Raw genomic sequence first — 25902 nt, forward strand, 5'->3', positions numbered from 1 at the left:
CTGTCTTTGTCTGAAATATGAATATTAAGGTTTCTATTGCATCAATAAAGCTCTAATACTAGGACACTTTTGAATCAGTCAAACAGTGACAGTTTTAATGCTGCTATAATTTGAGGTCTAATTTGAAGTAGTGGTTAAAATACAGTACTCTTTACTAGCTGTAGAGGACATAGTTATAAAGTACGTTCAGACTGGATTTCCTTCATCAGACTCCTTTTTGATGACAGTTAGATGATCCCCAGCAGATTATATTGCATCTAGATTAGATTTAGATGCTTAGTTGGCTTTGCCCTCACCTTCAGAGCTCCGTAGCAAAAGCCATAGAGCAGAGCGACGGTGACGACGCTGCGCAGGATGCTGTACAGCGCTGACAGAAGGCTTGTGGAGGCTGCAGAGAGCACAGAGAAGGATGTCAGCAATGAGGCCAATCAACCAGACAGGCACCAGGCCAGGCAGAATGCAAATCAGCACTCGGGCCTCAGCAAGTCGGCCATATCATAATATATATGAAGGCAAGAGTGTGCCGTTGTCTCCTTCTGTAGAGGTCAAAGTCACCCCTGCAATGAAGTTGTGCATCTACAAGTCACTCACCATTGCCCCCGAACACATGGATGTCCAGCTGCTCAAAGATATACATGACGAACGTGTTGACTTGTGGCAGCAGCCCCACGAAGAAGATGATGGGGAAACATAGAGTGAAGACTGCAGGGAGACACAGACACACACAATCTTAAAATTGCAGTTTCCTTTCGATAACGCAGATGACAATGCCTGGTTTATTGTTCTGCATCTCTGACTGAGAGCTGCAGATATTACTGGTTCATATTGGTGCATGCTGGCATGTCTCCAGGGCAACTGCAGCAATTAATATTGACTGTTGTTTGATGAAAGGTGGCTTTAATACTCTCGAAATACATAAATATTGCTTGTAGAAGAGATTGTGGCTCATACATGTATTGCACTTTCCCATAATTTTTCTGTGGATGTGTCTTATCTCGGAACAGCTCAATGTGTCTTCTGTGTTGAGGAAAGAATTAAAGTGCAGTAGTGCATTCTCTCTTGTATTATTTTATTTCTGTGTTTATTCTTGGTAAGTTTTCTACTTTCTAATAATAGCCAGAAAATATGAAACCGCAAAACTACAATGTTTATAAACTACGATATATTTGATGACCCTCCATTAGGCCAAATGTCAGAAATGTAAGAGTTATCTTAGATTATGATAACAATGATTGATGGTCATTTTAAGTACTACAGCTACTGTTTTTTAATTTTTATTATTGATTTTAAGGCACTTCACAGTCTAGCTCTGGCTTGTGAGCAAATGAGGCCAAACCTTAAACTGTGTCAGCAGCTCCAACTCACTTTAAACTTTATATTGTATTGTCCGGACCATGTGTGCACTCACCAATGACAAGGTCCCTGGCAGACGCTAGAACCAGGGAGTTGGTTAGTGCGACTCCGTACAGGGTGAAGCGGGATGAAGTGGTCCTCAGACTGCCGTAGTGGAGCAACCAAATGAGGCCGCAGCACAGGCAGAAGTACACAGGCCGGCTGTACGCGATGATACGATTATGGCCCTGCAGGGACAAGGATATGAGGATAGAAATGGTTGATTATAGGAGCTAGGATTTCCCCTTACAATCCGGCACAGCTCAGTATTCAGAACATGCAGCCTTGTACATTGTAAATAAACAGCCATGCCGAAACGATTTTGAAAATGTGTGTCCTTGGGATAAATTGTGGATAAAAGCGTACAACAAATACAACTGATTGCAAAACTGACATAAATAATCATGTCAACAAGAAAGAATTCTGTTGGTGGTATCGATGTCATATGAGCCATGGGGACAGTGACACAGGTATAAACAGAAATAGCATCAAGTATTATGTTTCACAAGAGAGGGAGAATGCATCTCTGCAGTCTGCAGTGTGCATGTTTCAACCCAAGAGGCTACGGGTTGTCCTGCTTTTTCACCGGCAACAATCAGATTAAATAGACCGCGTTTGTTCACAATGTGTCGCCGATATCGTAAAAATGGAGCGGGAGAAGTCTACGAGGTGAAATGAGGTGAAGAAAAAGGGGGCGAGGAGGAAAGAGGGAGAGAGGAAGGGAGGTACAGACAAAGAGTGAGAGAGTGAGCTGTGGTCTAAACTCTGGCCAGCTATTTAAAGCTTGTGCCTGCAGCCGAGTAGGAGCTGCATTAATAAAAGACGCGGTTTCAGAGCAGGCTACTGACGCAAGGCAGGGAAGAACACACAGACTCGCAGGGGAAAAACAACAATTTTCAAGAACCACAACAGAAATAGAAGAAAATACTGAATAACAACCACAGGCCATATTAGAGTTGAAAGAAAATTGATTCTCTATTTGTTTACCTCCAGTCTAACGTTAAAGTGTAAAGGCCATTTATTTTTCTGTTGTCTAAGTGCTAGTTGTTTAGTTTTTTTACATTAAACTCCTGACCTTTGGTTGTTCACTGTGTGGGCTATCCAGGGCTTCAATGGCCATCAGAATATAGTCAATTTAGGACCCAAAACTCCCCAAAATACATGGATAATTTTACGAGTGATAATTACTTACATGTCGAGGGGACGAGGAGTCTGGTTGAACACTCTGTCAATAAAGAAAGAGACGGGTGAATTCTCTACCAATGTTGACTATTTTATACTTCATGTCTTGACATACCTCAAGCAAACATAGTAAATAATAGTTCAGAGTAAGTTAGGCATCAAATAATCTTTCAAGTATCAATAGTAACAATGGTTCTTTGTTTAACTTTTTCAGGTCAAATCCAGCAACAACAACGTGCTGTCAACTCAATTATTCACCTTTAGTAAGGAATACTGGCAACTTGCAATGACGAGGCAGAATTGAAAGACCCAGATGTCGGTGAAGAAGCCGTGGACCAGCATCAATGAACCCAGGAAGGCCACCAGAACAGCCAGCAGTACGGCCAGCACGTTCTCTAAAACCTCGCGGTTCCTGGAACGCAGCGGAGAAGCGTCAGCCCAAGAATGCAGTGAACAGTTCTTGGATAGAAGACTCAATTGCCCTAATGTGTAATATCCAAACCAGGTTTAAAAAAACATCAAGGAAAAAAAAAAAAAAAAAAAAAGTGGTAATGGAAAATGTATATAAACAATAATAATAATAATAATAATAATAATAATAATGATAGACACATACATATAAATCAAATATCTACATGGGGCCCAGGTTGGAATCTTGTGGTATTCCACAGCAGATGAATCAAGAGGAAACATATTGGTTGTATTGTGACATCTTCAGACTATTTCTACTTTGAAAGCAACCAGTCGCGTCCTCAAACTATTTACAAGCTAAATAATGTGATGCAGTTTCAAATAATGTCCAAAATTCACACGGAGAAGGGCCATACAATCCCAAGAGTGATTTCTATTGAGTTGCGTCAAGTTTTCTTTAAGCTTAGACAGAAGTGGGTATAAAAGTGTACAATATCAGCTGAACAGCCTGCAGAAAAATGTGACATTTAAAGAACATGTACATATTGCGAGTTCAAAGCATGGTTGGCTAATCTGCTAGGGATTGATTGCTCTAGGGGTATGCTGCTGTCTCAGACTTCTGTTTCTCTTGCTTTTTATCGGTCGGAATCTGTGTCGCAGACATCTTGGACTGTCCTTAATTTCAGTGGGACTGACCTGATTAAATAAGTGGTCAATGCCGTGATGAATATGATTTAAATCTGGAGACACACTTGTGTTATTATTCTAATTACTACATTGGGGTTTCAGCAGAGAAGAGTCAGGTTTCTAATTACTCAATTTAGCATGTAAAGGATTTTTTGTCGGTTATGTTGTCTTGATGTTGTTTTGATACGATGCTTGTCTGTGCTTTTCTTACCTATCAAATAGTGCCAGCAGGGTGAGCCGGTCAAAGTGCAGGCCGACCCACAGGAAAGGCAGAAGCCACAAGCGGTAGTACTGCCTGGTTTTGCCGGCGGCAGCTATTGTTGCAGGGTCCTCTTGTCCCAGCGGTGCGTCCTGAAGCTCCGGGCTTAGGTCTCCGTCCTGCTGCTCCAGCAGCTCTGGGTCCATCGTCAGCAGACGGTTCAGACGGATCTGAGGGAGGGAGAGCTGTCTCACGGTGAGTAAAACCTAGTCACGCTGCATCTACACACAGGTGTATCAGAAGATAGTTAATACAGTTAGGAGTCGATAAATACAAAAAGTGTTAAAGTGAAATGTATTCTCTTGATACCACTGAGAGTGTTGGATTTTGGCTGTTACGCCACCACCACACCCACTCCCAGCCATCTGGATTCTTGTTGCAAAAATGGTTAAAAAGCCAGCAACAGACGATCAAGACACCTTTCTTGCTCACATAGAACAAGTACATCAAATGGAACGTAGGTGGCAGACTGAAAAGAGTTTTGAAATCCAATAAAACATTTTCAAAATAGAGCCAACTGGTTGTGATTTGAAAAATTGGTGTCATGAGATCTGTCTTTGGTCTGAGGGAACAAGACAAGGGCAAAAAAAGGGAGAGGGAGAGCGACAGCCAGCAAGCACAGCAAGAAAACTGTTAAAACTGACAATCATGAATGCCAAAAATAATATGAAGAGATATGCAAAAAAAAAAAACAATGTTGGTTTTTATCTTTGTATGTTGAGTGTTTGTTTTTTTTAAACAGTCTTCTGTCTCCCTTTCTCACGTTCTCTCGCTCAAACACACAAGCTCACTGGTTGGGTACTCACCAGGTCATGAGGGTAGAAGCGAACTGAGGTAGAACTGGAGAGGTGGGAGTCGGTGTCCCTGCAGGGCATTAGACAAAATGAGCACACTGATGAGAGAAAAGCATCTGCTGCTCTTACTGTATTAAATCATGATCCATTTCCTGGTGACCTCAAACTAAACAGCCAATGGGCTATTTGCTTGGCTTTTGTACTGTACGGTTATGTTGTTTTCAAAAGCTAGAGCCATGTCACACACCAATGGAGCCAGTGGTGAAGCAACAGCACAAAGAATGCCAAAATATGCAACACCAAACTCCAGATAAAGACCAGGTAGATTACTGGACAAAATGTGATGAAAGAAGAAAAATATTTTTGAGATAAACTCAAATCAGTTTTTTTATTTTTTACAGAGCACATTTAAAAGCATGTTGACCAAACATAATTTAAATATGAATTATGGTCTCCAATTCAACGCGTGACTCATCTTGCACTTTGTATGAGCTAAGTTAGAATTTACACCTACATTTCTCAGATTCAAATTTACATTTGCGTCCAAGAATGCTTGGACGCTATCTCAACACAAAGTTTCAACCATTTAATTTTCTGCTCCCAGTCAATATGTCAGATGTCTTCCCCCCGCCCCCAATTTTTTGTGGCTAAATTGTGAGAAACTACATGGTCATCATTTGAAATCCCCCCCCCCTAAACCGATGAGATGATTCTAAATGTGACACTAACCATATGTTATTGGAGGCTCGTCTGGTTGCAGGTTCAAAATTGACCAGGGACATGTCACACCCGCCGACCTCGTACAAGGAGGGCGTGAGCTTTCCTGGAAAACAACAAGAGAGGAACAAAGTGAGGCCACGGAAACAAGCAAAAGAGTGACTTTGTCTGTGGGAATAATTTAATTGAACTACATGTTCCCAGGAATTAAATAACTTTGGTAATTTCACTGTGTTCATCTGAGCTAATGGGATCTTTGGGTGAATGCGTTTCCTCCCAAAGAGGCTTTTAAAAGCAAGTCTGTCATTTCCTTCACAGCCGTCAGACTGTTCCCAGTGTTCTTCTGTTGCTTCAGTGGAGCTTTATGTCATTTATCCTGTGACGAGGAATGAAAGCAGGACATAAATGTAGTGTAGCTCAACAACTATAGAACATCAGAAATCCATGACTGGCTTATTTCAACGATGTCTACAAATCCTCCACAGTGTCCCACACAGACAGGATTTAACCGCCTTTGCCTGGTTGAATAGAGCTTCTTACAATGTTATTTCCAATCTAATGTGCTTATGGCCATTGCAAGAAACCTCTTAAATAGATTCTTAAAATATTCCCACTAGTCCAGGAGGAATATAAAAAAAGTTGCCATGGTAACGCTGCTCCTGCTCAGGTTAATGAAAAATTGCAATTGCAATCCCAATGCTGTATGTATGCTGTTCCTGTTTTTAATAGTTTGGTTGTTAAAAAAAGCTGGGAATCATGAGGAAAGACAGCGAAGCGAGACTGAGGTGGGGAGTTGCTGAAATGTGATTAAGTCAAGAAAACAAAGAACATGTTGCACAGTAAGTATGAACCAAAATTATTCAGTGTGAATCAACAAATATGACAAGAACAAAAAGGTAAATATTCTTATTTTCATTACTATGGATGAACTATGATGAATTGATTGATGCTTCGAAATAAGCTTCAGGATATAAAAATATGTATATTCAAGGATATCTGATGAGGATATGACTCAAGTTAAGTTTGTGCAATGCATTATTTCCTCATCAGCATTGGACATATTTCATGTTACTGTACACGTGTGTTGAGTAAACCCATGTCTGACAGCAGGGCTGCATATACATTCAGATATAGCCAAAGTAGTAACCTCATATGAAATTAGACAAGAATTATTATTGCTCTGCGATTTCAAGCACAGACCACCAAGTTTCTCATAATAGCCCTCTGCTCCAGGTCAAATTATGAGTAGGAGCGGTAATTGATTTACCATCGGTTCAGAGGAAGGACGGAAAACAGCTCTTACAAAACCCCAATTTTCTTTTAACAATCATTGACTTGATACAGATATCAGTGAAACATGTCAATATAGGAGGCACCAACCACAATCTGTAACACTCTGTTGACAGCAGTCTGGGTAACACCCAAGTGAGGTCAAGTATTGACTACAGACAATATCACAGACGGTGATAAATGGAGCATGGATAATTGCAGCTCGGTTTTGACCGATTGAGTAAATCCAACGAGCGTGGATAATAGTGCTCTGTGTGACTGACTGCAGCAGTAATGTCCGTGAGCAGCTTTCTTCAAGAAACCCCAAACCATCAGAGCCACTGTCGCAACTTTCTAACCAAAGCACCGAAAAACGGAACATAGAAGAAATAAAAGCACAGGCACTCACAAATAAAGGGTCTTTTTATATTTTTTCTTTATTGTGGGAAAAACCTGTTTTAGCTTGGAGGCATCGTCGGTGTGAACCTTTTTTTTTTGCCCACAATAAAGAGAAATTACCTTTTGTTTCTTTTATCCTTGCCACTACTGTGGACCCGATATTATATTGTTGGATATTTGGAGAAGTGCTCGGTGCCACTTTCAAATAAACCAGGAAAAAAAACCCGTCATAAATCCACCTCCTCACAAACTACCAATTTCCATCAGAAGTTCCTTTATCTTAACATCTCGGCTCCCCTCGTGCGCTCCCTACCCAAGTCATCCTGCAAGCTGGTAGCGCCAACAGTTGAGGCCTTGTCCTGAGAACCCTCCAGGTGTGTGCTTCCATTCCTGGCCAGCAGGGAGGCGCTTGCGCTCAGCACGGTCACCTGGGACGGGGTTCTGGATGGCTGACTTTTCACCTGGGGGGCAGAAGGCTGGGAGGCCTGGCTGAGAGCCTCCTGAAGACTGTTGGAGGAGAAGGGAGACGGGGAGGAAATGAGAAGTGATGGAGGCCAGAGGGGCTCTGTTGATATACAGCGTTATCACACAGGGGGATTACAGGTGATGTGATGCAGATGCTGCTCGTCATAGTGGAGGTCCCAAACCCGAGGGCGCAAATAATGTCTGAGACTAGGTTTTGAGTTTTGATGTCTTAAGAAAGTTTAACAGACATTATGGCTTCTTCTTTTTTTACCACAAATATATAATATTTTACATGTGATTTGTATACGTCAATGTCATTTTTTTATAGTCAGCTTGTTGCTTTTATCGTTCAGTGATCACAACACAAGTGTTCTTATTTCTCATGTTCCACATTGACATGCACAATGCAGATGGACCTCCATAATGGCACCAGCTATGGACGTCTTTATTGACATTGCATCAAAAGCCTGTATATATGCATCAGACTTCTTCCAAAAGCTATAAAAAAAAAAGAAAAAGGTGGAGATAATTCCCAGTAATGCTGATAAACTATCCCACTTGTAGATGACTTCGCTTTATAACTATTCAAATGAATACTATTTTAAAGAATCAGAAAGTGACAAAACTATTTGACAAAGCCTAAGATGTCCGGTGCAACATTAAGAAAGTTAAAAAAGTGTTTTGGAGTGAAGAGGCAGAGGAAGGTGGAGGGATCAGTTGAAGAGGGAACGATTTTGCATTTGGAAGTTTATTGACCCCTGGCAGGCTATACACTTGTTTTCCTTCCTCAACATTTTTTCTAGGCTCAGCATTTCGAAATGTGACCTTGCTAGATAGAGGCATAAACATACGGAGTCTTGGCTAGAGGTGAATAGCTGTTGGCAGTTGTACAACAAAACAGAAAGTTGCACAGACCCCAGGCCCCGATGCACATCCACAGCATACAGCTTTCACGTGTTCTTCATTTGTAATGTTAACGGTGCTAAAACGGTCACTTTAAATACAGTTGCTCATTTGGGATGCATCTCAGAGGGGTTTTACGCTTTTCTTATTTGACAGTAAGGGACACGCAAGCTGTTGTCGCGAGAGAAGCTGTGACCTTACGACATGGGTCTCTCTAATCAGACTACGACTTCAGACGTGAGGGTGGATTTGAAATACTCTGCAGTGACGTAGTCAATCGAGTCAGGTCCGCTGTCATTTTGGACAGCAAGGACAAAAACATAGCTCTGTCTAAAGAGGACTCAAAAAGGGACAAATAACAAAAAGTAAAAAAATGTTAAATAAAGTATTACTTTATTATTATGAATTGTCCTTAAAGTATGCAAAACTGGTTTAGAAGTTGTTAAAAGTGGGGCCGTTAAAATCTGAGCAGCTAAAGACGCTTACAGTTAAAAGCAAGAAAAACGCAGTAGGTGTGGACAGACTTAACTTATTAAACACTTGATTAAAAGAGATTTTAAAGAGATTATTAATATCATCTTCATCTCTCTGAGGTCTCTCAAAAAGGTCAAAGCAATGCGAGACAGCTGGACGCCCATGTGTTTTATTGGCCAAATCATGCGCAGTTCTGAAGAGAGATGCCATGTCAATCAAGTAGATTAGACAGACGTTGTGGCTTTGAGTAAAAAAAAAAAAAAAAAAGGACTCCAATCATTTATTTTTGATCCATGCTCATAATGTGGAACTAAAAGATTAGATCATATTATAATAGGATGAAAAGAGTCTTGAGAAAAAGAGGATGAGGGACATCACATGCAGGGTGGAGACACCCATCTCATGACAGATGAAATAGAGACACACACACACACACACACACACACACACACACACACACACACACACACACACACACACACACACACACACACTACCTGAGAGGAGATCCAATTAGAGAGGCGGGTGGGGTGGGGTTACTTCCTGCGTTGTGTCGCCGCCGCACAGCCTGCCGCCGAAATGTGCTACGTTCACGGCGAAATATGACGGTCTCCTCGCTCCCCGGGGCTGTCATGGTGAGAGACATAATTGGCCAATCAGTTTGCATTAGTTTCCTTTAATTGAGAGCTTAATGTGGACATTAGCATGGTGATACTTCAATATTTTATGCTGGATTTCAAAAACAGAGCAACAACAATTATAAAACCTGCTGAGTTTCAGGCCACAATGAGAGCAAACCATACAAATAAAAAAAACAAGACATCCACTACAATATGGTTGACAGAACAACACTGGAACAGCCTTATAACTTTCACTGGACAGCATCCACAAGTGGTGAATAAAAGATAATGAAACACTTAATTTCCTCAAGATCCTCTTGAATCGGTTGCTTCGAAGCCAGTGTAACTTTTGGGAGGACAAAATAACACATTCTCCCCTCTTACAAATCCAAAGTTGATTTCAGACGTAATAAAAACAAAGGGTCATTCAATTCCACACACACGTCAGGTCCAGAGACAGATTTAGAGAGCGAGCTACTGCTGTGCAAAAAGTAAACACAAAGTAGTAACTGACACACACACACACACACACACACACACACACACACACACACACACACACACACACACACACACACTAACTCTAGCTAGAATTAGCTAACAATAGCGACTGTGTGTACGTCAACATGTGTGTTAAAAATTGAGCAGGTGAATTTACTTACAAATTTAACTTTTTGTAAAATGCATTGCTCATCCACTAAAAAGATTCTTAGGCTCACTCCAATAAATTAACTCTTAAGCATATCAATACCAAGTAGCGTGAGGAGTGCCACACACACATATTTTGTGTCCAGTAAAGTCCCACTAATAACCACTACTGAGGTCTTCAAGTAAAGTCATAGAAAAAATGTAACGACCAGCGAATGTCCCAATATGAAACTGACAATGACCTTTATGGCTCAGTCAGGTAACCACAGATCCAGACAGTAGGAATCAAACACTAATTGTGAAATCTTTCCGACCATGCCCAGGCATAACCTGCCTCTCATACTGTACACCCCAGGAGGTTCACACTCTAGAAAGCTTGGGAACAATCAACCGCGAACATCATGTAAAATGTCCACAACCCACAGGAGCCAAAAAAAACAAAGAATGTGTCAGGGGGGGGGTGTCTATGTGGGACTCGGTGTGTATGACACTAATAAGAGAGCTGCGGTTTGTCTAACCTCAGCACAAAGCGCACACTGTACCGTCATGCTAATAGTGATCTACACAAGAAACACTACGCTTGGGTCAGAATTGTCACTCCATGGAAACTCACCATGGTTACACTGAATGAGAGAGACAGACAACATCTCTGATGCAGCCAAACAGGCACACACGCACACACGCAATATTAAAGCAAGCCTAATGTCTGGAGGACTACACCCAAAACACTCTCAGTTTCGTCAGTTCTTTGCTTGTGCTCCTGGCAATAGGTCAGAAAGCAGCTATCCAGTAAAGTGAGCAGGATACATGGTTTCCAGTTTAAATATGTTCTATACACAAGCATCATCCAGCTACCATTTTCACAATCTAAATCTGCAAAGCAAGCACAAAGAACAAAAGTAGGCTAATAATAGTGACTACATTCTGTCTGGGGCCATTTCAGTACAGTTGGTTAGAATAGAGTTCTGCTGATGATTCACAAAATAGAGTGCATGTCTAAACAAGTGCAGTAATCGGGCCCGTGAAATGTGGATTTCGTTGAACACAACATTTCTTGTGATGCATTTCAGAGAGGACATAAAATGTGTACTAGTCATCAAACGCTAGTCGTAAACCAGACAGAGTGCAAAGTGTACAGTATGTCAGAGCACCGTGTGAGGTACGTACCCCGCAGGGAAGCAGCAGTGGCATCCTGAGGCTCAGTAAAAGCTGCCTGATTGGGCAAACTGTTTCTGGAGCGGGTCACTGACTCCAGCTGGGAGGCCCGACCCAGCAGGGACGCCGCGTCGAGGACTTCCCCTTCTTTGGCTTCCAGGTCCGACTTGGAGGTGGTAAGGGGCCGAGGCCCAGCCGGAGCTCCGAGGCGGCAGGGATCGTTAAGGCAGGCGGCCGTGCCACTGTCCAAGCTCAACACTCTGGCATGTGTTTTGGCACTGCCTGTGCTGGGGGTACGGCGGGAGGTGCGCCGCTTCCCTTCGGTTCGTACCCCTGCCTCAGACGCTGCCGTGGCCTTTCCCGTGGAGGAGGCTGCTGCATTGGCTGCAGTGTGCTTGGCTTTCAAGGCCCTGTAGCGGCCCTCTGGTGAGTGGCAGGAGCGAGAAGTGGTGCTAGACGAGCTGTCTGTGCTTAGGTGGTGGGTGGAGTGGAGACTGGAGGCAAAACTGAGTTCACTCTGGTCGCTGGAGTCCCCATCTCCACCCCCAGTAAACACAGCACTGCAAGGCTTGGCCATACCACGCAAGGATATATAGTCCCGGTGGCGGCTGGCGTCAAAGCTGCTGGCCCTTTTCTTGCCAGTCCGTCTGCGTCCACTGCGCCCCGTTGACAGGGAGGAAGTCCTCTGAACAATGTTGGCTGATTTGGGCTGACCGTCGTCTTTCACCTGCTCCGGCTCAGCGGCAGCCACACCTGTTGAGCCGTCAGCATTGGTCCTGATGCCAAGCTCTTCGTGGCACCTGCCAGGCTCTACCAGCTCTTGGGTTGAGGAGGACAGTGTGTCAGCAGGTTGTTTAGCTGTCAGCTCATTGGCATGAGGGTTTTTATTGGCCTCCCTGGAGGGAAGGTTGTTGAGACCTCGAGAGCTAATACTGCCGAGGCTTGAAGTCCTACCATCTGCGGGTGCCGATGCGGCATCTCCTCTGTCCCGTGCGGGCTCATCCCCTGAAAGTGAGAGCAGACTCTCCACATGTGTCGAGCTGGTCTGTTCACTGTGGAAACTGCTGATGGTGCTGTTGGTATCCCTGTCTGTGCCACTGCAGTAGCTCTCAGTGGAGCCACTACTGCGAGTACTCAAACTCCTCAGGCTATCAGCGCTACGCTCCCCTCCCTGGGACTTTCCTCCTCCAACTGAACCTTTCCCACCACCGCCCACCTCCACCTGGTAGAGTCCTGAGCTACCCTCCCCTGCCTCTCTGGAGGCAGAGCGGGCTACTCTGCGTGGTTCTTTGTGCCTATAACATTCTATTCCCGAGGTGGAGGGCACAGCTTGGTCCTGCTGGTACAGCCGCTCCGCCCCGTCTCTGACACACACCCCTGGCCTGTGTGGTCTGGCGGCCTCCAGTTCACACACAGGGTCAAGGCCACCTCTCCTGGGCGGAGGGTACAGAGTGAAGTCTGGCAGACACGGGTCAGGAAAAGCGGAACCCGCCGAGCTGGAAGTCCGAGGCAGGCCCCGAGCACGGAGCTCCTTCCTGTAGCTCTGAGATTGCATGGATGCATGAGTTGTCACCTCGGTGTCACAGGAGGAGTGCGACAGGCTGAAGTGATAAGCAGCAGAATTACAGAGCTCAGCAGTCTCCCTGGACAGCTCCGAAGGACACAAGGAGGTTGACGGCTGCAAGGACGCGAAGGAGTCGTTGGGGACAAGGCAGTACATCTTTGTGTCCGATAGCAGATCTGAATGGACACAAAGAACAGCAGCATTTGAAGACGGTGTTGGGATGCCACAGCCAGTAACACAGGGAAGGTTTTTGTTTGTATGCAAATGCCATGCATGTTTACCATGATCGTGGCTGCAGCTCTCGACAAGAGTCAAACTGATGTCATCGGAAGTCTTTCCCACATCTCCTGCGAAGATAGGAAGAAAGCAATTAAGAGATGAAGTTTAATCAATTATTTATACATTCACAACCACTAACCCTGGGCGACCCACACATAGAGGATAAATAAATAGATAGCCCTGCCTTTTTCTTAGAATCACTACTTCTGGAAGGTGCTGCAAGTTGTATACATGGAACAACCAAATATCTTGATCTCTTCTGAATAGATTCTTTGAATGCCCCGACAGCCCTGCAAGATAACTTTTGAAACAAAGATGTAACTGTTCTTTGCAATCACTGCGCCTCAAATCATGGCAGTCTTTCTTCGGTTATACTTCCTGGGAGTTTGTGATGGACGGTCTGACCGGACGGAATCCTTGAAGGGAAGAAGATTAATAAGCTAAACCCCAGCAGAGCCCTTGTGCTACTTCGCAACCACTTCCTGTCATCCCGAACTGCCGTCTAATTAGAATGGCATCGAACAGGCTTGCTGAATTATTCAGCGGACGCAGTCGCCTCACTCATACACGGTACATTGGACCAATAGCAAAGCCACAAGTTCATTCATTGTCTTCTTCTCAGTTTTCGAATAAAGAGTTCCTTGAGAATGACTCCCATGCTGGATTTTACAGTGTATTGCTTTCTCTTTTTTTTTTTACTCAGCAGTTCCCGTCTGAAGCTGCCTCATCTAAGTGTGACTGTGGAGGTCACAGTAATGCTGAGTCAGACTACATTTCTTGAGCAGCTGAGGTGATCACGGTCAGGGACATGGTGATCCCACAGAAAAGAAAATGCATCACAGGGTCACAAAGAAGACTGAAGATCTGACGAGTAATATGTTTGTACACAAGTTAGTGCTTACATAGACTTGATGATTTTAGTATCCATGAAAAGGCAGACATAGTTACCTTTGACTACTGTTGCTCTTCCATGGGTGGATGCAATCTGAAATTTTAATGAAAAAATAAGTTAAGCCTTTTGTCAGGATATCAAAGCCAAACTTCTAGAATTAAATGTGCATCAGAGCAAATCGAAAAGACGTGTGATCATTCGTGAGCACAACACCCAAAAGAAGACGCAGCTTTCGTAAATACTAACAGCCGGCAATCCTTCACTGTCATCACAAAGAACAGTTTTGGCATCTCTCCCCACGGACGGCACACAGCAGCTGAGCGGAACATGTGGGCTGATCAGCGACTCAAGGACGTGCCGCACAAAGACGTGGAGCTCAGCAGCACCAGTTTCAGAGGTTAAATATATCTTGCAGAATAAAATGGCAAAATAACTTTGAATGTTTAAGGAAATATCAGCTGACAGCAAGCTACGTGAGGATCATACCTAATGAAAACACACACACACACACACACACACACACACACACACACACACACAAGGACACACACGCACACACTCACACGCACACACTTTGTCTTCGCTGTTTCTTGTGCATCTTGGATGGGTTACAGTAAACACAGTAATATGGGAGGAGGTTTGAAAGCTGTTAGGACTCAGTGGACGACGCTTGTTTGTGGGAAGATACAGTTTTTTCCGCGTAGCATGTAGCACTAGTTTACTGGGTATGTATCACGTGTCACACAAGCAGTGATTTGCAGAACTATTTCGTGAACAAACTGCTCCTTTTGGCCAAGTAGGAGTCAGATGTAGTTCAGTTTGACACGGAGACACAATTTTCTGCAAAAGCAAACACAATAGTATGTGTATGTACGTGTGAAACTAAACTACCACTTCAGGACTCCGTTTCCTTTCAAAGAAGACACACAAATCCTGTGTGTTTCAGTCACAAAGTATATGTTTGTTTTGCTTAAATCGGGGTGGACATAGTACTCCAAGACAGTTAGTCTCCCTTGTTCACATTCATTACTCCCTATTCAACAGCAAGTAGTAGTGTCATACAACTGCAATTTGTACATCAACAACCCCACAATTCAAAGCGTTGCATTGCAGATTGTTACATGCCACGGATCTGAATTATTTTTCATTTCACTGTAGAACTTTTTTGAGGGCAGTTAAGTGCATACTCAGAATTCGGACACTCAAATAAAATGGCGGACGTTAAATATAGTGGACTATATTGCAGTTATTATTATGAAAAATATATTAACCTGTTAATTATGTTTGAAGTGCATTGATTGTCCATTTAGTCAATAATGTTTGTCATCATTTTAGAAATTGTAACCAGGAATCCAAAACACAAATACTTTAATTTGTTTATGTAAATTACTTAATTGTTTGTTTGTTTGTTTGTTTGTTTGTTTATATATATATATATATATATATATATATATATATATATATATATATATATATATATATATATAGTACGCTGCAGATCGGTGCTCTGCTTACCTGCTGGTTCGACTCCAATCCAATATAGGAGTTCCTAGAGCTGCAGTCCACTGGTGGAGTCTCTTGCCTGATGAACTCTGACATCTCAATACCCCCTCCAGGGTCCCTGTACACACACACACACACACACACACACACACACACACACACACACACACACACACACGTATAGATGAACAAATCATGTTACTTTATTAAAACAGGCCTGTATTTTACATCGGTTATGTGGGTTTTGAAAATCAATTGAAAAGGAGCAAAATCTGACAAAAGCATCCATGTAGATTTTCCCCAGGCCTATTTTTAGCCCGGACGTGCTTGTTTAACCATTCAGTATGTCAAAACAAACAACTTGCCAAGGATAGTCTATAAATCATTTATATATGCCAAAAACATTTCCTAACGGCCAAACCACAACACAAACACTCCAGTTGATGAACTACGACACGTAGAGCGGATGAGCGGAGACTCGGAAAAAGGACCCGGTGAGAGGAAAATGGGTTGGCGGTGGAGCAAAAAAACACCTTGATCAACTTGAGCTCGGCTCGTCTGCTCCACTGTAAACTCAAACAACCCGGAATGTGACTCCAGATGTGTGGGCATAGCGGCGGCGACTGCCCCTGTGGTCGAGAGCTCTCATTCTTCTTATTGCCTTTCCCTTCTCTCAGCGTCCCGCTAAGCACTCCTTCTGGAATGTGAATGAGTCACTTCTTCAAGTCCTGGGCAGTAAAACGGCCAAACCTCGCTGGCTTTTGTTCCTTCTGAATGAGCGCTAAACCTCTTTATTATCCTGGCATTCAGAGATGAGTTAATACGATGACATGATCAATATCATTTACTTGCTTGTGTAAGTAATTAGTTGGTAATGTTATTGTTCAACCATGCTAAATATAACCCTCATACTTAGGAGCTCATTAATGTCCCCAATCAAAGAATCATTTAGCACATATTTTAGTGTCAACATGCTTGGCTTTAAAAACATCTGGGTTGCAGAGGAAATTCAGTGGTTAAGTGAAGCAGTAAGATGCTCCAAAATCTAGTCAGCTCATTTACAAAATAACTTGTGGCATAAGAGGTGTGACAAGTACTATCATGACATTTTATGAGTAAATATTGACGTGTCAGTACTTCACACTGGGACATAAGACAGATCAACACCGCCCTAACAATGCCTGTGCCACAGCATCAGAGGAGAGCATTACAACAACAAAAAATACATTGTTTGTTGATACCAACAATGGCTGTGCCTGGAATTCAACAATCCAACATGTTATTTAGTATATATATTTGAGTATGTTCGAAACCTTTGTATGAAACCAACAGTACTTGAACTGCATACTATTTCTAGTGAAATACTACATTTAGGAAACACCGGACACAACGCCAACATAAACATCCCACAAGGCAGTGTCGTAATGATGTCAGAAAATAAAAGTAATTGAATAAGGGAATAACTGAATACTTTAGAAGGACGTGAAGGAGGTGTGTATCAGCTAATAAATTGAAATGTCTGTTGTCTTTTAAGACCTCACCCTTTCTGCAGATGTCTCGACTTAATTAAGATGAAAAGCAGCAATTGTTTTCTGCTGTTCGGGCTGAGCTTGACTTGCCCTCTCGGAAGCCTTTAAAGCGATTTATTGATCCTCCGCGAATTAACCTGTGTCTTTTCCCCACTTGAGGACCAGACCATCTCACCTCAGCTCCAGACTACATCACATTTGAACAACTCCACAGCCATGTGACTCTTCGCCATCATTGGCCAGGAAGCATGACATACAATACTCCTACACAGCCATAATCGTTTCTGCCTCGTCATTCGAGCAGCTTAATCACACTCCTGCAGCGTCTTTGTCCTCCGTCACCAGAGGTCGCGTCCACAATCGGGCCGAGTGAGACACAAACTTACCCCGGGCCATTGCTGTCCTGTCGACGGGTGACGCCGACATCGTTCACCCCCTCGGTGCCACCTCTGCTGCCTTGACTCTCCTTGGCCTGGTGCTCCACCACCTCCCCCTCATCCAGGGCATGATGGAGGCGGAAGTTCACGATCTTCAGCAGCAGGAACATGGCAGCAATAACAACGCAGTAGATGCCCACGATCACCATGCTCGGTTGCAGTGCCTGGCATCAGTGAAGTGAAAATGAAGTTGAAGTCAATTTAGGCTGTCTGATATTGCAGAAAGAACAAGATGATGCAGACTGTATATTTCATTTGAATTATTCTTCCCACAGGGCAATGAGTGATATTGTTGTGCATTTTATCATTATTCCATTATCTAAACCAATTATCACATTTAGGGTTGAGGCTGGCGCCGATCCCAGCTGACATTGGAAGGCAGGGTTCACCCTGGACAGGTCGGCAGTTTATCTCAGGACACTTATAGACAGACAACCATTCCCGCTCACACCTCCGGGCAATTTTTTGAGTCTCCAAAGCTGCACGTCTTTGGACAGTGGGAGGAAGCCGGAGAACCCAGAGGGGAGAAGGTGCAAACTCCACACAGAGGGACCACCCGGGATCAGGGATTGAACCCCGGCCCCTCTTGCTGTGAGGTGACAGTGCATGCAACTACACCACCGTGCACCTTTTAACAGTCGACAGATCAAGCGCTGAAAGGATTCAAACATTGGAACTGCAAAGTTAGTTCCCCTGAACGCAGCTGAAGGATTGATTTCATGCATTATTGCAACCATTTAAGATGATCATTTAATGATACCAGCTTGTTAAAAACTACTGCATTTAATTATCTTGTAAATGTATCTTTTTATTGTGCCGCTCCCAAGGAAGGAGACAGCTGTGTGTTTACCATGAGGTGCCTGAGCTTCATCTCTGTTGTCCTTGAGATATCCCACTTGCGGCATCCGTCTGCAGTTCATTACGAACAGAAGCAGCACTCAGATCTGTGGCTCAATATAAACCACAGAGCTGACCAGCGCATTTCCACTCCAGAAATAGAACGGAAACCACAAACCCCCTTTTTATTTCTTAAACATCAGCTTCTCTATATAGAAGTTAGCATGGTTTAGCAAACAACCTACTTCCCGAGTAAAAAATTAATACAAAACATAACTATTCACTACCATTTCAACTTGAATTATTTGACAAACAGCCCGTAAATTCCCCAGGCACTTCTCTAGGGGCAGCCCACTGCTCCTTACTACTAAGGATGGGTCAAATGCAGAGCATACATGTCATGTATGCATGTCAAAGTATGTACTATGAAAAATACTTGTGCACGTAAATAAATAACGTGCACAAGTGGACTATAATGTATGCAGTTTAGAGGGCGAGCTACTGCTGTGCAAAAAGTAAACAAAAAGTAGTGCCTTTAAAACACACACACACACACACACACACACACACACACACACACACACACACACACACACACAGTGTGACAAATGAACTGAGTAAACAGCGAGTCTGCTTCTCGGACATTAAAGTTGCCAGATTATGGTTACATCCTGGTCAGCTGTGCTCAGCTGGTAGCTTCTGAAAAATGGTGATACCGCAAATCACTACCGACAGGAGGAAAACAACTAGATAAAAAAAAAATGGGGGGGGAGGGCGTTAATTCACTGATTACAGCCTGACACTATGGGATCAACTGATAATATCCCCTCGGATCTTAACTGCACCGCTGTGATAAACATTTAAACAAAAGCGCATTCTGGTCCCATCTATGTGGTGGACGGTTCACTTCAGGTGGCAGCCATTTACACCTTATTTTGTTTGGTGTCATTTGTGCCTTCCGTTATAAGGTTTATCTGCGTGGAACTACGTCAATCTTTTGGTTTTAAGAAACGTTTTGAGCGTAGTGGACACATTCCGTGACGTTTCGTCAGTTTAAGCGAGACGCTACGTTGTCTCCGCTCCAGATAATAGACCGAGACCGACCGTTGGTGCCCAGTGGCGGCGAACCTAACGGACTCTCGGTAACTTACGGTGTCAACAGTAACGGCAAAAAACGTAAATAAAAGGGATGATAAAAAGGTCACAAACGCAAACATGGCTCACCATATAAAGTGTGAAGGGGAAGCATAGCAGAAACAGCCAGATGTAGAGATGTAAAGCGTTGACGAATGTGTTCTGGTCGGGGTCGTAGTACCATCCGCCTGTGACTGAAGCCCAGACCCCCTGCCTCAGGATCTGGAGAGTCTGCGACCCCATGTTGTTTTATCCCCCTCCGACCAAACGCGGACGGAACCGACCGACGGAACAACCGGGGCGACACGCCGGCTAGTCGTCGCTGAACATGACGAACGCTGCTCTGTGTTCAGACACTGGCCTGAGAATCCCCTCTGCAGCCATCTTCTCTGCTGCTAGCCAGCTGGGGCTCTGTTCTCTCGGTCCTCCACCGAGGAGACTCCTATCCCACCACGCCCTGCGAGAAACTTCTTCTTCGTGGCCTCCGTAATACGTAGCTACGGTCTGTGGGTAGTAACCATGGAAGCGGACACTATTTAACCGCTACACCTGGAATAAAATATCCACCTCGCTTTGTGCTTTCAGTCGTTTTATTGCCCGCTTTCTTTGCTCAGTGAAATACTGAACACGTTTGTCATGACAACGCAGTGATAGCGAAAAAGACACACGCATGAAATATAATGTATCATTGAGCAATTAGGAGCGAAATGTGACCAAATGGCGACGCCTGCTGGACATATTCTCCCATTTTCTAACTCGTTTGCTGCTCAATTTTAGAAAATGAACGAAAACCACCAGTAATGGAAGCGCTCAAGAATTACAAATCCAGCAATATGAACATAAATATTCCTAGGCTTAGAAGATCGGCTTAGACTGAAAGGTCACCCCATCGTCCTAAAGTTCAAGATAAAGTCACACATTTGTTATTATTTGTTGTTTCGTTCTCTAATCGTTGCCTATTGTGAAATACGTTTTGCATCTCTTTGGATCTTGAATGAAACCATCTAAGCATTTTAGTGGAACTGCTAACAACTCTTAGACATCTGAAAAGTGACACAGGTCTCAACTAGACACTACTGTTCTGTTGGTAAGAAATCACCATTTTATTTATACGGTTGGTAATCCCTGCATTAAATACTTACAATGCATTGTTTTATAAGCTTTTCATGTAAAATCTTTATCTTTACATTTTCTAGTAACACTAGCTGTCAGCTACATGTGGTGCAAAAGGTACAATATTTTCCTCTGAAAAAAAAAAAAATATATATATATATATATATATATATATATATACACATACATACATACATACACACACACACACACACACACACACACACACACACACACACACACACACACACACACACACACACACACACACACACACACACATTGTATATAGATAGAGATGGATGTTCTGTTCAGATCATGAAACTGACCAAGTGAGACTCAAGACCAGGATACCTGTAGCTGATACATTTTAATACAAAAGCACACACAAAAATTCCTTACAAATACAGATGAAAGTATTTGTAATTATAAAGAGAGGCGATGAAGTCCAGAAGCTTTTTGCTTTACAGATGAGATGATGCATTCTGACACATCCCCCTGTAAAGCAGACTGTGAAATGATTACAACACAAATATTACGCTGATGTCAACAGTAAACCGACACTGATGCTGATGTCAGCATCAGTGAATACTGCTAAATGCCTGCTGACATCACACAGTTAACCCCTGTACACATCGTGGACGTTTCAGGCACAGCTGCCTGAAATGTCCACGATGCCAAACTGATCACGTGCACAAGACTTAGGTTACAATGTAAAAGTAGTACTGGCACGGAAACAAGCAACTGGCATTTTTTCGTGCCAGTTCATTCTTAGCCTATTGTAAACTGATCGAATGAGCAGAGGGGGAGACAATCTTCAAATTTGACCAGGCAACAAAAATACTCCCAAGTTGTTCCTTCGGTTAGTGCTGTCCGAGACGAATGACTGTTCTTCTCACTGTAGTCTTGCTCTCTTCTCGGGAGGCGGTTTGCTCGGCGGTGCCGGGGCGGAGGTCTTCGTGGCTGGTTCCCTTTCCTCTTGTTTAACAGCTTCTGCGGGGGGTTCAGGCTCTTTCTTCACCTCAACTGCAATACAAGAGCATGCAATTAGAGGAAGCGTTGTGGATGTTGGGTGATATCTTCCCACCATCATTGAAATCTGAATATCTACTTAGAAATGTAGATGTCAATTGTAAAATCTCTGAATGTTGAGATAATGTTACACTGCCAGCTATACATAGACACGAGGTTAATAGTAATAATACCACAAGTGCACACAAAATGAAAATGCAAAACCATATTTGAAGGACAGAATATAACCTAATTTACAGCTCTTTCAATGTTTAGCGATGGTGTCCATTAACACTATTTATTAAGTAACTTCAGGATCTGAATATAATTAAAATATGTCAAAGTCTTACCTGGGATTGGCTTCTCACCAGGCTTGGGCTGAAATCGCACAAAGAAAAACAGTATTAGAGGCAGTCACAATAACGTGAAAGAAGAAGTTGTATGACAGGATGTTTTTGTAAGGAAAAGATGGAAAACGTTGAGCATGAATAACTGTTGTGAACCAGTGAAACATGTACCTGGTAGAATGTTGGTGGAAACTTTGACCTGAGGTCCAAAAGGAGCGTATCAACGCGATGCCTCTGAAACAGTGAACTCGGTTCCTCTTTCTTTTTAGACTTAGGTTTGACTTTTTCTAAAAAAAGAAAAGAAAAAGAAGTGAATCAGCTTTTGCCAAAGTCCCTCATATTAAACATGAACTCACTATTATAAAGATCTTGGGTTTGCAGGACACAATAGCTTTGGCTTTTGTAGTCTTCACTACCTATTGTTTTTAATAGCTGTGATCACTTTGAATAACATTACCAGGAAATTCTCTCAAATGTAAATTTAAATGAACTGCAAAAACCTAACCTTTCTCCTCCTGGTCCTTGAAGTGCCACCAATATCCTTTGGATGGGTGATAGCGACAGTATGACATGGCCTCATCAAAAGCAGACTGGATTCCATGGACAGCAGAGAGCTAAAACAGATGTGATTCATGTGACATGGTTTTGTGTTATCAAAATCCACCATAAACAACCTTTATAATACTTTGCTTCAAGTGTATTTTATGGGATCCAACTACAAATTCTCACCGCTCTGGAGCTGATTACTGTTCCCAGATCTGGGGCCTGATACACCACTCCTGCTATGATGTAGTAGTCAGCAAATGGAATCACTGGGGAAGGAAGAAAATATAAAGTGGAAGTGGAAATAGAGCTTAAAATACACAATTATGTGTGTATTTTTTCAAAATCTGGCATTCAAATAAATAAAATGTGTGTACAGCTGCATCACTGACACTCTAATTAATCAGGCTACTTGTGAGAAAGTTTACGTCATTATTAAAACAGTGATATACATGCACTTTGTAGAGTATCAGTAGCAATCAGACGCTACACTGCTCACCTTGTGTTGGCGACTGCCTCTGTTGTTTCCGGATTATATAAAGAATCGGCTCCTGAGCATGAAGAAGAATGTACTCCACTCCCACCATTTGACTGGTAATAAGACAGGAACGTTGTTTGCTTTAGTCGTGTTAATGACACTCTTTACTACAACTTCCCTCTCTGTTCTGACTGTTCTGAAAAACAGAAGTATTCATGACTGCAATAGTTGTGTTGGTGTTGTTTATTTGCATGAATCTTACAATGCATTCAGTATCGTCTTTGAGTTAATAACACTCTAGAACCACGTGACATTTCATTCCTTTGATTTTTTTATTTATTTATATGCATTTATTTTCCGAGTTACACCAAATTGCACTGCGTAATAGAGACTTACTTCAGATGTTCCAGAGTAAGCCGCTGCATCTTCACCACCTCATTATTACAGGTTCGGTCATAGAAGGGGTTACTTCTCTCAGAGAAGTAGTCCAGTACATTTCCAGGGTTAAGAATCGGTACCCAGTTGCTGTCCACCCAGGATATCCCGAGAAGGTTGTCTGAAAATGTAACAAAAAAACTTGTCCTAAACTGAGGGCAGGTCAGTTTTTATGCATTTACATTGGTAACACATGAGGTTCAAAATTATATTAGGGTAATGCTCTACACTTTTAAAGGCATGGACGGAGCAGGCATTAATGTTATATACATCATCTGTTTTAAAGAGAATAATACAAAACAGCTTTGATCAGGAACTTAGCATCAGGACTGCAAGACCAATGTCCCATCTTTGCTGTTGTTTGTAAGTATTTCAGTTTAATACCAGTATTCAGTTGAAATGAATAGAATAATATGTATTATTATTCTGTATTACATACAGATACAAATATTTATTGAACCCTTGAGTAACGTCACCACTTATCTTAACTAAAAAGCGGTAGTGACCGGAAGTTTACTTTAACTGAAGGCTGTCAGTGACCGTAGTCTTAAATTAACTTAATCTGATGTTTGATTAAAGTTATTCAAAACATACTCTTCCCATACTATCGTTTTAATTCATACATAATTCATAATTCGTTGGTTATTGACTACTTTTCTCGACATTAGCTAAGTTAGCCGACGTGCTAATAAAAGCGGAGACGGTGCTAACCGTAGCTAAAGCTAGCTACTAGCACTAATACATATTGATGGAACCTTCCAACAGAACAATATACGCGGCAGCTTTGTCTCAGGGGTGAATTGTTGCTGTATTAAATATCACAACAGCAAAGATAACTGACAAATGATACAACGTCAATTTAGCTACCTTTGAAATCCACCGCCGCCATGATGTAAACAACTTGTCTCACAGAGAGGACGTACTTCAGCAGGCTTCCGGTCGTGGTTTGATGACGTCACCTTAATCGTTTTAATTAGTTAAATTGGAATAAAGGGCAGGAATAAAGCGTCCCACCTGTATTTTTAATAAACAAGACAATGTGTCATAAAGAGACAATACTGTTATTATTTTACCTTTTACGTTTCAATAAATATATATTAATATTTTATAACCGCATGGGCTATACATGCAAACACAAAATATCCTCATTAAACTACATTTTTATTTGTGTGCCTAGTTTGGCAATATTGTATCTGCACTTTGATACCAAACAAACCCTTAAATCTAATTGTAATAAAGACGTAGGCAAGGGTTTGTGCATGAGTGCATAATTGACAACAACTGCATGATAGATCCCAATTAATAGCAACAACAAGCATCAGTTTGAGCATTACGCAATCAGTTAAACATAACAACTTTCATGGTTCGTGGTCTTTATTTCTGATCAGCAGCATTTGCTCCAGAGATCTGAAATTCCAGAGACACACCCAGACAGCTGAGTTTACGGCCCTGTGACAGGACAGATGGCACGGTGGATACACACGCACACACGTACACACAGACAGGCGCGCGCACACACACACACAGACAGTGCTGATAAAATGTCATTCGACATGAAGCCCTTTTGTCAGGGTAAAAGGGACGGCCGTACTCATCACCTAGCTCCCCTCTTCATAATAAAGGCTCATAACGACATTACCCCGAATAAACCCCGGGTTGAATGACATCATATAGCCTGTCATTAGGGACCGGAGTCTGTCATGAGTGAGTCCAGAGCGGCTGCGCAGAATGCGAGCAGTCTGGGGGAGGCGGGCTTCAGGCTGCTCGGGCGAGAGACGACAGGCTGGATGATCTTTCATCTGATTCATCTGAGTGGAGATGACTGCATTCCTCCGATTTGAGATAAGAGCGAGAGACTGAAAGGCATATTTAAGTGTAAGGACCTCTAATGCTCATCTTATTGTAGGACGTCTTCAGTTTGAGGGGGATGACATATTTTAATTTCCTAAAGGAATTTCATGGATGGCACAGAGACGTCTGATCAAAAGAGCCATTATTAATCATGACATTCTCCGATCAAAAATAAAGGTTTTATTTGGCTTTTGTTTGGCTGTATACAAAAAAGGATTCAAGACATGAGATAAGGAACACAACATATATTAAGGTCGTTTAAGGTAAACCACAATTCACTGAAAATAATTATAAAATAACGAGGAATAACTAATGTGATCTTTGCCAAATCAGAACAAACGAGGCTGATTGGAAAATCCGAGTATCTCCAAAGAAGACATTGTCAGTCTGGTTTAGAGTAATACAATATCGTGTACAGTTTGCAAATAAACCGATGATGGAATTATCTCCAAATACATTGATAATGCAATCAAACCCTCTCCTCTTCCTGCTGGAGGACCCCCATAGGACCACTGGCCTTGGATTTATCGACCAATCGGCTCGTCGGAGGGGAAAAAAATACGAGTACAGGCTG

At 42.6% G+C, this 25902-nt stretch overlaps 2 protein-coding genes across 2 annotated transcripts in view; both read right to left on the reverse strand.

Annotated features, from left to right (window-relative positions):
• pcnx1 (pecanex 1) overlaps positions 1 to 19793 on the reverse strand; it is a gene marked incomplete at its 5' end in the record, with an annotated part of 30899 nt that extends 11106 nt beyond the window's left edge. Inside the window, 16 exons of the mRNA XM_079223814.1 lie at positions 297 to 388; positions 592 to 702; positions 1409 to 1580; positions 2585 to 2617; positions 2833 to 2986; positions 3884 to 4116; positions 4738 to 4795; positions 5455 to 5548; positions 7424 to 7617; positions 9450 to 9579; positions 11388 to 13115; positions 13221 to 13286; positions 14167 to 14203; positions 15626 to 15731; positions 17529 to 17743; positions 19641 to 19793. Coding sequence (XP_079079940.1) covers positions 297 to 388; positions 592 to 702; positions 1409 to 1580; positions 2585 to 2617; positions 2833 to 2986; positions 3884 to 4116; positions 4738 to 4795; positions 5455 to 5548; positions 7424 to 7617; positions 9450 to 9579; positions 11388 to 13115; positions 13221 to 13286; positions 14167 to 14203; positions 15626 to 15731; positions 17529 to 17743; positions 19641 to 19793 — 3576 coding nt within the window. The remainder of the gene's footprint in view (positions 1 to 296; positions 389 to 591; positions 703 to 1408; positions 1581 to 2584; positions 2618 to 2832; positions 2987 to 3883; positions 4117 to 4737; positions 4796 to 5454; positions 5549 to 7423; positions 7618 to 9449; positions 9580 to 11387; positions 13116 to 13220; positions 13287 to 14166; positions 14204 to 15625; positions 15732 to 17528; positions 17744 to 19640) is intronic.
• Positions 19794 to 21027: 1234 nt separating this feature from the next.
• On the reverse strand, positions 21028 to 24388 carry med6 (mediator complex subunit 6). The gene is made up of 8 exons (XM_079219539.1): positions 24345 to 24388; positions 23439 to 23598; positions 23064 to 23155; positions 22751 to 22833; positions 22527 to 22635; positions 22193 to 22308; positions 22025 to 22052; positions 21028 to 21689 (listed from the first exon to the last, which is right to left on the reverse strand). The coding sequence occupies exons 1-8, from the start codon at positions 24364 to 24366 to the stop codon at positions 21559 to 21561; spliced, it is 741 nt and encodes a 246-aa protein (XP_079075665.1). The 5' UTR covers positions 24367 to 24388; the 3' UTR covers positions 21028 to 21558.
• Positions 24389 to 25902: the final 1514 nt, after the last annotated feature.

The sequence above is a fragment of the Taurulus bubalis genome (genome assembly GCF_910589615.1).
Source record: "Taurulus bubalis genome assembly, chromosome: 1".
Classification (NCBI taxonomy): Eukaryota; Metazoa; Chordata; class Actinopteri; order Perciformes; family Cottidae; genus Taurulus; species Taurulus bubalis.

What these genes read in the sequence shown, in the direction of transcription:
- med6 (XM_079219539.1), bottom strand. Translation starts at nt 24,366, where the DNA reads ATGGCGGCGGTGGATTTCAAAG. An exon ending in CAGTAATCAGCTCCAGAGCG is followed by an intron (nt 22,636 to 22,750) that starts GTGAGAATTTGT and finishes CATCTGTTTTAG; the next exon opens with CTCTCTGCTGTCCATGGAAT. An exon ending in TGGTGAGAAGCCAATCCCAG is followed by an intron (nt 21,690 to 22,024) that starts GTAAGACTTTGA and finishes CTTGTATTGCAG; the next exon opens with TTGAGGTGAAGAAAGAGCCT.